This window comes from Limanda limanda, chromosome 8 (assembly GCF_963576545.1).
Source record: "Limanda limanda chromosome 8, fLimLim1.1, whole genome shotgun sequence".
In the NCBI taxonomy this organism is placed as follows: domain Eukaryota; kingdom Metazoa; phylum Chordata; class Actinopteri; order Pleuronectiformes; family Pleuronectidae; genus Limanda; species Limanda limanda.
Window position 1 is genome coordinate 16,030,270 of NC_083643.1, and position 12,690 is coordinate 16,042,959.

Consider the following 12,690-nt stretch of genomic DNA (forward strand, 5'->3'; position numbering starts at 1 on the left):
AGAGGCCTAAAAACAAGGCACAACAACCACACTGCAATGTGGCAACTGTTTTTTAATTACCTTTCATACTTTTAATACAAATTCAAGAATCAACTGTACACATATGTAGAAGAAATATTCTTTGCACATAAACACAAAAATTAGCAAATCAAATATCTGCAACACGACATTTGACATCAAATACTAGTATTCAAAAATACACTGGAAGAAAAGATTTTGAGCAGGACATTAGGACTTGTTACATTTAATTCTTACATATTGGCTGTGAGGTACAACAACACTGATAACTCTGTTATGGGCATAAATTAGCCAAAAATATCAACTGCACCAGATTATGTTAAATAACCTAAACTATATTTTCTATGTTTTGTATGGTTTATATTCTTTGTTGCAGCTTTTTGTAATTTGTCTTACAAAATGTATTTAGGAAAAATACATAGTTTGATGTAATTTAAAGTAGAACATTTACCTATATAAATTATTTGTAAATAAATCTGTGAATGAAAAATTAAAACAAAAATAAGAAATTAACTTTCTTACATCAGAATTTCAGAAACCTTTACATGTTTTTCAAATGATATAAAACGATGGCTGAGTTCCCAAGTGAGTCCATATGACAATGATAGACATTCTTCCATTTTAATTTATACACACCTGTGCCTTACCTACTGTCTATTATGTTGAATTAAAAAATAAGTCAAAAGCAGGTGTAATTTTAGCTTCTGTTGATGCTTGTTCAGTTTTTGAACATGTCACACAGCAGCTTTTCCATGGGCGTGCTGCCAATCGTCTTGTGGAAAAACAGCCGCTCTATTTTCTCTGAGCTCACGAAGCGAAGCGATGGCAGCAGAAGCAACATTTTCCCAAACCTTGATGGACAAAGAGCAAAGTAGCATGAACTTAATGTATCTATATTTCCATTTGCATGACAAAATTCACAGACTCTAGATGTTCTTATGATTGAAAATCTTTGCATGCTGTCAGAGAACAGAAATACAGCAGGCTCACCTGGCGCTCTGGTCGGGGTAGATTGAATGAATATGCTGACCCAGCAACATCTGTGATTGATCCTGCAGATTCTCCACCTGCTCTGGGTCTTTGAGGCTACGTGTCTCTGCTCCAGGAAGTCAAAACCACACATTAGTCACAATGTCCATTAAAAAAAATTCAAATCTATCACTGAATGAACAAACCCTTACCTGGCTTGAACAGTACAATGGCCTTCAGGCAAGCAAACTCAGTGGGGTCAACAGCCAGGGCCTTGAAACGATTGAATGCCTCCTCCAGGGTGCTGAGGTCAGCGATGGGCAGGCCGATCCTGGTCTGTTGTGTCGGGGACAGATCAGGCAGAGAGAGTAGAGGACAGCTGTCCATGGGTAGAGACCACTGGATGGCGCACAGGAGGAACATCTCACTCCAAGCTTCTTCAAGAAGAATCACCTGAATAGATCACAAAAAATTCCCCCTTTGTGGTAAGTCTTACCCCTTCAGTCATATGTCATTTTGTTCCAGTAAACCTATGGCAGTCAGTCTCACCTGGTCTCGGAATGGCAATTGAGCGAAAACCGGCAAATTTTTTGCCCACTTGACCGACATGAAGAGGAGCCGTGCCGATGTCTCATACACACCCTCTGAACAGCTGGCAGTGTACGGGGACATACGGAAGTCAGAGGGAGTCTGATCTCTCTCTGAATCGTTGGTTGTCACATCGATATTCTCCTCCACTGCACATTAGATACAAAGAGAGTCAATCACATGTAGAGGCAATACTTGTGCTAATACTAAGAAACCATAATGCTTTTTAATGACTTGTCCCACGTTTGACTCCTTGTTTGACTCGTGTAATCGCTGTACCCGTATGATCTTACCATCCTCGGGTTCCAGCTTTGCACAGGTCTCAGCCGTCAGTAGGCTGACCATGAAGCGATGGTTGTTGTTGGGGTTGCTGCAGGGCTGTATGGAGGCAGAGGTGGTGACGGACGAGGTGACCAGAGGTCTGCAGACGGCCGACAAGTAGGCAGCAGAGGAGGTGAGTTCACGTGTGGTGGCCAGGTGCTCCTTTTTACTGTCCACGCTTATGGAGTCAAGACTGACATGTGCTGTGCTTCTGGGCTGTCGCTCATTCTGCACAGCTGCCAAGGGGACAGGTAAATAACATGTTGTGTTTTACAGTACATATTAAATAATAAATCATGTAGAGAGCAGGCAAAAGTAGAGGATTTATAATTTACAGTCAACTGGTATTTCTCACCATCTTTGTTCATGCCTGCTTGGAGACATTTCTTTAGTCGACAAGCTTGGCACTGGTTCCGATGAGCCTTGTCAACAGCGCACCTGCCAGTTCCAGCCTGACACCTATGATTTAGGCAAAAGTGTGATTTTAAAACACAAAAATGTAGATTTAGTTTTTCTCTTATTTACACGAGCCCTCATAAGATATGCAGTTTTATGCATTAAGTGCAGCTCACCTGTATATGAGTCTACGTCTGACACTGCGCTTGAAGAAGCCGCTGCAGCCGTTGCAGGCGTAGATGCCGTAGTGTTTACCACTGCTGGAATCTGAGCACACTTGGCAAAGCAGGCCTTGGCCAATGGCTTTATCTGGGAATGAAATTGTTTCTGTCAAGAAAGAATACAAGCAATCAGTATTTAAATTTTCAGACAGAAAATAAAATATTAATTTAGTTTACGTTACTGATTATGTGTTTTTTCTCCTGCCTATGTTGCTGATTATCTATTTTGTGATTATCATTTTTTTTATCTTCAAACTAAACTAAAGTTAGGTCTCAATTTTACAGATTTTAAGGAAATCATATATACATTGTTATATCTTCATATTCTAGGTATTCCTAAACAATACACAGTAAATGCAAACATTATGGACAACATAGTTCTAACACAACTATTTGCCGTACAATGATAAACATATAACGATTGGCGGCTCACCTGAGTTCTCAGTTCCATCTGTGCAGTCATTTGAGATGTCCGAAGAAAACATGTTAATTCTGGTCATGTGATCCTCCATTTTGAGATGAGTTCTAATATCTGAACTTGATAATTAAAGGTTTAAGTTTCCCCTCCTGTACAAAGTGTATTTCTGTAGTTGCCTGGCTGAATCAAATCATTTTATCAAGTCATGTATTGACCCAATGCAAAGCCCTGAAAAACAAAAAAAGCCTAATAGTTCGATGTAGTTTCTTCACAAGTTATGAGAAAGTAAACCTAAATTTACTCAGACGATCTTGATCTGGTGCTGACTTCCTCTCTCTCTGTGGCTTCTGATGTAATGTTGGGTCAACGGAGTTCCCAGTTCGTCTTGCTTCTTTCTCTCTTGTTAGAGTGAGTGTGTGAGCCTGAGTCGTGTGGGGGCTTTCTGGAGGAAGACAAGGAGATTAGCAACATGCGCTGTGTAAGCAAATGCTGATTTGCCATCCTCTTAATCTTTACTGTCCATGAGGATGAATCAATCAGTCACACCCCTCACAAGTATGATCGTATTCCACAACAGGTGAACAATGGAAAAGAAAAATTATATATAGTTTATTCTCACATTCACTGCCAATAAACAACTCCTAATGGAAAGACTACTGCATATTGATGGTCACCAGTGTCTCCTGATTACAAGTATAGTCACAAATTGTGTGTGACACAAAATATATTTTGTATGAATGATTATTATCATGAACAAACCTGAGGAGAGGTGTTTGTATGTTATCTAGCTTATTTAAAATCTGATGATGCTGGTTGAAACCAGCCGTGAGTCCACGACTGCATCAACTTATCTACCTGTTGCTTAAAAAGCAGTTTATTAGACTGTACGTATAACTGCACAAAAAGATATGTCAATAGACTGCTTATTGATTATTTGTCTTTCTCCTTATACACATATGTTCCACACCATCCTATTAACAGTGTTACTCTGCAGTCTGTGCCATATTGGCCCTGTCAATGACACTAATGGCCTCAGGAGCATTCACCCCAAATCAGCAAAGTAGCTTAACCTTCCATGAAACGTGGGCCTCCTCCTGTCGGGGGATCACATAAAGGGGGGGTGATGAGAAGAAAAACAATTAGTGCAGAGATTGAAAGACCAGCAAAGAGTTGACCCTTAATTCCATTCCTCGGCCATATGGTGGCTGCTCTCTGAGGCCTCAGTCGGGCTAATTACTGACCCGAGTACAATTTACTGTTAATAAGGATTTTCTCTCTTTCTTTTCTTACCTTAAGGTATTAAAACAGGAAATGTCAGAAACATCAGCAGCTGCGCTCGCTCTTTTCTTTCCCCGTCGATCAAGCAACAGTCGTGGCTGAAATCATTATTGGAAGATGGGGTTCAGCTCTTAAATCAGACTAACAACCAAGACGCTGAAGGGACTGTCTGCTCTGTCCTCTGCAGTTTGATTTCTATCACATCAGTAATCCCTATTAAGTCACACTTGATTTTAGGAGGACTGCTTAGTATGAAAACAGAGCTCTTTCTGTTGACTTAAACTGGTGTATAAAAGGATTACAGATCACAGGGGTGGAGCGGAGCCGCTTGAATTCAGAACATGTTGTCCCGATCAAATGTTTTAAATGCCCCTTTTGAAGCTACTTGTAATTTGAATTATTTTCTCAGCTATTTTTGTCTGTGGGAAATGGTAACAATCTGGAACTATTGCACATACCTCCAACCAAGGCCCAACAGTCTCCTTAAATTCAAGCTGCACCAAATTCCAAACACTCATGGATATCAGTAGCCTTAATTTTAAAAAAAAAATCAAGATCCACGAATTATTCCCAGTGAAAATTGAAAATGTTGAAAAATGCAATGTCAAATCAAATTAAAAACCAAAATCCTGGATCAGTCCCCTGATATTGCACACCAAACTTTGATAAATTATTTATCTGTATTACTCCTTGCAAAGAAACATACAAACAGACCAATACACACAGACAGGGTTGGGATGAGAAATGTGGCAAAATAGTGTTGTGAAGTTTATGCTTGAAAGACAGTTATTCTTTTTTCTTTACCCTGTAAGTGTTTTCATTCATTATCACTCATTATTTGTTATGTGCACTTGTTACAGCTTGTTTGATCGACCATGGGATCACTGGTTCAGCCCAGCATGTTATAGATGTGTGCTTTCTTTGTTTGCGTCTCACTCTGTCACTCAACACTGAGATCCACAGCAAGAAGAAACCGCAAGAAGGGAGCAGAGAAAAATGGGGGAGAGAGGAGAGGTGGGTGGGAAAGAGGGGAGAGAAGAGAGAGAGTTTTAACTGACCATTAAAAAAATTTTCTTCCACAACACTGTCTTTCACAGGAAAACACTTGCTTTTACATTGCACGGTCAATCTATATACCTTCTCTGTTCCTTCTCTCTGATAAGCCTGAAATACATTTCATACTGACCTAAGCAACACTGAGTATTGTAATCTGGAGAACCATGTCAGATTACATAACATGTATTACTCACATGTCAGAGGGAGCTGATTATCTTGTTCTGCACGTTAGCAGATGAGATATTACCTTTAAGGTGTATACTCACAGGTCAATTCTGAGAAAAACAATTGGATGGTTCATATAGGGTAATTTGTCACTGATAATAACTTTACACTAATATAATATATGGGCTCTAAACAAGTCACACATAGTGTAACTAAAGAGGTATCAATAATAGTGAAACCTGTTATAGACCTCCCTGTCGTTTTCTCTGATGTCTGACTGTCCAGGTGTCAGCACAGGTAAGATGCTGTCGCCATCAGAAAAATGCTGCATTAAGGAGGCAGGTTGATTAGTGTCACGTTTCTTTATGCCTCAGCCCTGTGTGTGTCCTACACATGCAGCCAATCTTTAGCAGCCCGCTGCCATCAGCCAACTGGATGATTATGGATTTAGCTGAAACAATTGTGATGACAGAGGCCTGCGGGCGATTGAACACACGTCACCGGTAAAACCCCAGCTCAGTTTCTTGGCAGATCAGAGAGATCTCCCGTTCACCCGTCTGAGAGCCATTAGCCTTCGAGACATTTCGCCTATGACAAACTTTTCACTGTAATCAATTGCAGCTCATAGACAGTTCATAGACAGTTTTATTGTCCTTCAGATGACGCCCTTGAAAGCTAGTTCACATCAGCCTAAGCAGCTTTTTGATATAATCTCTTTGAGTGTCAGCTTTTGTCAAAGAGTGAGATTAACTTTTAAAGTGGTCACTGTTCTTTTTAGACACATGGACATGTGCCTCAAGTAGCTAGTACATAACATATGTCATAGACAAGACTGTCTATAGTTTTATACATTTTGGTCTAAAAAATGTAATTATTCTGACTTTTCATCACAATAAACTTACTACGGTTATTTTCTGTTTTTGCATTAAGCTCAAATTTAAAGTTAACCAAAATGAATACAGGCGGTCAAATGTTTGAGCCGGATAATCTTCTTCCTGCCTTGTTATCAAGTCATGACATAAGCTTCTATTACACTGCACTCAGCATGTCTATCTGATTCCAGGTCGCTGCAGAGAGTGGTTAACTAGCTTTGTTGGGTTCACTTCAGCATTTCCAGTGCCCCCTCCGCCAACCCCCCAAGTTAGATGAAGTAGAAGGATTGAGGTGTCAGCACTATGGCTACCAGGGATCGCCCCGCCTTGCCATCTGTTGCCACTACCCTAATCCACACATGGAGAAAATCTCATGTCTCAGTCCATATCAAAGTCATGTCACATCATTTTGAACAGGTAAATTAACATCGCTGAGGCCCGCTGTAAGATCGATGAAGGGGTCGGGAAGCTTATTTAGTTCTAGAAATTAAAAGATTTTAATCTTTATAGATATGATGTTCCAAATCATTTACCAGAAATCTAAAAGTTAACCCTAACCCTAACCCTAACCACAAAGCAGAGTGCATACTTCCATCAGGGCCTAACAGACTGCTTAAATTCAATCAAGCTGAACAAGGTTATAAGCACTCACAGATATCAGTCCAGTAAATATACCTGATTCTTTTCATCAAGATCCCTGAGTTACTCCCATATTGATGAAAATGTAAAAAGCTAAACTTCCTTTAAAAAAACATTGGATCTTTGTCCAGATCCACCCGAAATATCAACTGAATATGTACTGGCCCATGTCCCATCTTTACATTGGTAAAGATGCTCAACTGTTCGGTACTTTTGTTGCAATCCAGCTGGCAAACCAACCTAAAAAACAATGTACATGGGCAAAACACAACCCCAAACTAAAATGCAAGCAAATCTTTAAGTTATAGGTCAGGACAGAACCCATTACATTTTGGTGAGGATTTGGAAAACAATGCGAAATTAGGCCTTTTTCAACATTTTCAACATTTTCCCACGGAATATTTCATTAAAATCTGAAAGAAATTAGACATGTTCAGGGGACTGATATCTATGAGTGTGTGAAATTTGCAGCTTGATTGAATTTAAGGGGACTGCGCTTTTTTCTGATTGTCCTTCTGGCAGGTAAACAGGTAAACAGAGGATGGACATATATTGCCGATGGTGTACATGAAGCTTAATGTAACCAGACATGGATTAAGGTACATTTGAATGTAACCTTTCTGGCCTTTGGGGCAATCGGTGGTCGTCCTATTATATCTGCCAGGGAAGCAGACATGTTTAGGGGACTAGGCTTGAAAATTCAGATCTAGTGAATTTAGATTTGTTTTTTTCCTAAGGGGGCTGTTACGCCTTGGTGGATGTTTGCACTCTCCTGAATTCCATTCTAGTTTAAGCTGTTCTTGTGTTCATTAATGTTGTGGTTCCCAGGTTGGCCTCTAGAGAGAGACAGACGCCTTCTGACTGTATCACAACAGTTTGTTTACAGGGTCTTTGCAGCAGCTGCTGAGTCAGACATGCTGTTTGAGCACGGAACATGTATAGGTTTACATATCACAGTACAATAACTGTAACCACATCTCCTGGGCCACATCCATGCTAATTTGAATCCACTTGCATTACACTTGTATTCGTTCAATATATGACCAGGTCAAAGCAATTTCAACATATCAATCAAAGAAATTGAAATGGATGAGGAAACCCCCTGACCACAGCTTCTTTTTATTTATACCTATAAATGCATAGTGATTTCCTGTGTTAAAAAAATACAACCCTTTGATATGTCAGAAATACTTTTATTTGGTCATTTTCAGTAACACAGTTATTCAATATAAAATTGGACCAACAAGAGCAAGCTTTCAGCCGGACAAGGTTCGCAGAATTTGTACACGTCATCAGGTGGATTCCTGAAATTGATTCTGATGCTGCATAAGCATAAGAACTACTGTGGGCGCTCTCGATTGATTGGTGCCATCCCCGAGCTTCTAGGACCTTCGGGAGGGAAAAAGCCAATTTGTGAAGTGTTAGGTTTAGAGTTGCAATTAGGGTTAGGGTTTATGGCTAGGGTTAGGGTTATGTATAAAGAAAGGTCGTAGAGACTTGCGAGTAGGCTCTACCTCCACTAATGCGGGTCCTCCCGATCTATTTGTCCCATCCCCTAGCTTCTTCGACCTTCGGAAGGGAAAAAGCCAATTTGTGAAGTGTGAGGGTTAGAGTTGCAATTAGGGTTAGGGTTTAAGGCTAGGGTTAGGGTTAGGGTTATGTATAAAGAAAGGTCGTAGGGACTTGCGAGTAGGCTCTACCCGCACTAATGCAGGCCCTCCCGATCTATTGGTCCCATCCCCGAGCTTCTAGGTCCTTCGGAAGGGAAAAAGCCAATTTGTGAAGTGTTAGGGTTAGAGTTGCAATTAGGGTTAGGGTTAGGGTTTAAGACTAGGGTTAGGGTTATGTATGAAGAAAGGTCGTAGAGACTTGCGAGTAGGCTCTACCCCCACTAATGCGGGCCCTCCCGATCGATTGGTCCCATTCCCGAGCTTCTAGGACCTTCGGAAGGGAAAAAGCCAATTTTGAAGTGTTAGGGTTAGAGTTGCAATTAGGGTTAGGGTTTAAGGCTAGGGTTAGGGTTATGGATAAAGAAAGGTCGTAGAGACTTGCGAATAGGCTCTAACCCCACTAATGCGGGCCCTCCCGATCTATTGGTCCCATCCCCGAGATTCTTGGACCTTCGGAAATGAAAAACCCAATTTGTAAAGTGTTAGGGTTAGGGTTGCAATAAGGGTTAGGGTTTAAGGCTAGGGTTAGGGTTAGGGTTATGGATAAAGAAAGGTCGTAGAGACTTGCGAGTAGGCTCTACCCGCACTAATGCAGGCCCTCCCGATCTATTGGTCCCATCCCCGAGCTTCTAGGTCCTTCGGAAGGGAAAAAGCCAATTTGTGAAGTGTTAGGGTTAGAGTTGCAATTAGGGTTAGGGTTAGGGTTTAAGACTAGGGTTAGGGTTATGTATGAAGAAAGGTCGTAGAGACTTGCGAGTAGGCTCTACCCCCACTAATGCGGGCCCTCCCGATCGATTGGTCCCATTCCCGAGCTTCTAGGACCTTCGGAAGGGAAAAAGCCAATTTTGAAGTGTTAGGGTTAGAGTTGCAATTAGGGTTAGGGTTAGGGTTTAAGGCTAGGGTTAGGGTTATGGATAAAGAAAGGTCGTAGAGACTTGCGAATAGGCTCTAACCCCACTAATGCGGGCCCTCCCGATCTATTGGTCCCATCCCCGAGATTCTTGGACCTTCGGAAATGAAAAACCCAATTTGTAAAGTGTTAGGGTTAGGGTTGCAATAAGGGTTAGGGTTTAAGGCTAGGGTTAGGGTTAGGGTTATGGATAAAGAAAGGTCGTAGAGACTTGCGAGTAGGCTCTACCCGCACTAATGCAGGCCCTCCCGATCTATTGGTCCCATCCCCGAGCTTCTAGGTCCTTCGGAAGGGAAAAAGCCAATTTGTGAAGTGTTAGGGTTAGAGTTGCAATTAGGGTTAGGGTTAGGGTTTAAGACTAGGGTTAGGGTTATGTATGAAGAAAGGTCGTAGAGACTTGCGAGTAGGCTCTACCCCCACTAATGCGGGCCCTCCCGATCGATTGGTCCCATTCCCGAGCTTCTAGGACCTTCGGAAGGGAAAAAGCCAATTTTGAAGTGTTAGGGTTAGAGTTGCAATTAGGGTTAGGGTTAGGGTTTAAGGCTAGGGTTAGGGTTATGGATAAAGAAAGGTCGTAGAGACTTGCGAATAGGCTCTAACCCCACTAATGCGGGCCCTCCCGATCTATTGGTCCCATCCCCGAGATTCTTGGACCTTCGGAAATGAAAAACCCAATTTGTAAAGTGTTAGGGTTAGGGTTGCAATAAGGGTTAGGGTTTAAGGCTAGGGTTAGGGTTAGGGTTATGGATAAAGAAAGGTTGTAGAGACTTGCAAGTTGAAATTGCAGGTGATGGTGACACCACTCCAGAAAACCTGAGAAAATATAAATTGTGTAACAAATAATTGAAAAACATGTTGCTGTCACACCGTGAAGTTTGCTTGATACGCATCACAGCTAAATCTTGCAATCTTGAGATAATTACATTCTTTATACAGTTAGAAAACAACATGGAATGAGGACACTGAATGTGTGTAAAATGATTGCATTGACATTCTTTACTGTCCCCTGGTGGTGATGCTAAAAATGTCTTTGCATTAATTGCCAAAAGGTTGTGCCTATCCTATATTTAACAGGAAATCAAGTTTTGCCTCTAAATTAAACCTAGAAATCACAGCAGTTAAACTATAGCCAGAGCTCACATGTTTTTCTCTTACCTCTGAAGGACGGGGCCTCTGATCAAAACCTAGAAATCCTGGTTAAAATCACAACACACATAGGCATTTAAATGATCTGTCACGTTTGAGCCTATACCAGCAGGAACAATCTGCCTCTTGCACTCTTGTGTGGATATAAGACTCAGGAAACCCTGATAACACTTCCTTAAATAGTCTCATCTAGTAGTGGATGGAGTGTTACATGGAATTAGTTTGGCATTAAAGTTCCTGTGGGGGTTTCCCCTCTGTAGAAGAGCGTCAACAGCTCAGATTGTCCTGGTGGAAGAATCAAAATCGATACAACTTTCCAAATTTGTAGGGACTGTTCAAAATTGAGTTTCTTGTATTGTGATATTGAGCTCAGAAATGTAATGCAGCTGACGAAGCCCTTTGGATAAGAAAGATCAGTAGATAAAGTGAACCTTGTTACCATTTGCAGTACAAAATCTGAACAAGAGCATGTTTTTGAAGATCACACAGAGATTATATGAATCTTTAGTAAATGTGGTTCATTTGGCTTTTTAATTTGTCCATATCCTTGAGATTTTGCGTGACCATAAAACTGCAGGCAGGAACCTTAGTCCCTTCAACCTGGCAAATGAGATCACCCTTCTCCCATCTGATTCAGTTGATGTGAGCCATTGGAAAACCCCTTGAATTACAGGCAGATGCCTTTGTTCAGGGTGGAAGCAACTTTTATTGTTTTCCATCTTTGTTGAAAACATTTAGGATACTAGTAAGCTGTGCAGACAACTCTTATTGTTCCTGATTTTTTAACAGCTCACTTCATCTGGAGTGGTGCAGCTCTGACAAGGGATGATCATCAACAATGTGCCAATGAAACACATTGATCACTATTGGATGCATATCTGTGTGTGTGTGTGTGTGTGTGTGTGTGTGTGTGTGTGTGTGTGTGTGTGTGTGTGTGTGTGTGTGTGTGTGTGTGTGTGTGTGTGTGTGTGTGTGTGTGTGTGTGTGTGTGTGTGTGTGTGTGTGAGTGCCTGTGTACGTGTGAGTGCCTGTGTACGTGTGAGCTGAACTGAAACCGGTGGAAGTCCTCGAGGAAAAGAAAAAAAAAAGAAAAATACTTCATTTAGTATATTCAGTCCAAACATTAATCAAGCTTTACAGGATGAGATTGTTTAATCAAAAGTAACAACGGCAGGAGTTTGACAGTTTGAGAATTCGGAAAAATGAGACAAAAGCTGACTAAGGGTTTCCAGACATCTGCCTTTTCAATTTTATTCAACAAACCTTTGCATCTGCCTGAATAACAGAGAGATAATTAGGCCAGTTATGAAATACCCAGTAGCATAAGAATTCCAGGGAAACTTGCTGAACAAGCTTTGTCAAAACCCATCATGCAAGACCGACACTTTCCAGCTGATTGTTAACATGTTTATTACTGGTATTTTTGATTACACGTGTACTTAATTAGTTTATGAAATTTAAATTATCCCTAACCCTTACTCGGGTTATCTTTGTCTAATATAAAAAATGTTTTGATGATCTGAAACAAGTGTGACAAATATGCCAAAAAATAAGAAACCCGGAAGGGTGCAAATACTTTTTCACAGCACTGAATGTCTTTTAACTTGATTATTTAATTACAAAGATGCATTTTCTTTTGTTCTTTACTTCCTACTTTATCAGTTTGAGGAATGAGAATATTTAGGAATCGTTATATCACATGGGTTTATTCTATCTATCGTTATTCACAACAATCATTCTTCTAATAGTTTTCACGACGTTACTGAGCTGTTGTGGACCATAAATATGTTATTATTATTATTATTATTATTGTTATTATAAATTGCGTGTTTGAAGTCGTTATAAAGGCATGTCTGGGTGAAAAAAAAGTTTTCCATGGAGATGTCCTTCATTTTTTGGAGTCTGGTCTCGTACAGTCCGGCTGACGTCAGGCCGCCGTCAGCGGGTGACGCTGTGTCTCTTTGTTGGCTGAGCAGCGGCGACGTTTTGTTGTTATTTCAGAGACAGCGAGCTCGAATCGTGG

The 12,690-nt window shown here is 40.8% G+C and overlaps 1 protein-coding gene across 2 annotated transcripts; it reads right to left on the bottom strand.

Moving 5' to 3' along the window:
* Positions 1 to 736: 736 nt before the first annotated feature.
* On the bottom strand, positions 737 to 3,025 carry nr2e3 (nuclear receptor subfamily 2, group E, member 3). Of its 2 annotated transcripts, none has more exons than XM_061077092.1 (8): positions 2,947 to 3,025; positions 2,469 to 2,619; positions 2,252 to 2,355; positions 1,869 to 2,132; positions 1,537 to 1,724; positions 1,200 to 1,440; positions 1,009 to 1,114; positions 737 to 869 (listed from the first exon to the last, which is right to left on the bottom strand). In XM_061077092.1, the coding sequence occupies exons 1-8, from the start codon at positions 3,023 to 3,025 to the stop codon at positions 737 to 739; spliced, it is 1,266 nt and encodes a 421-aa protein (XP_060933075.1). The 2 variants fall into 2 exon arrangements, with proteins under 2 accessions (XP_060933075.1, XP_060933076.1); XM_061077093.1 differs by having other exon boundaries at positions 2,469 to 2,595; positions 2,926 to 3,025.
* Positions 3,026 to 12,690: the final 9,665 nt, after the last annotated feature.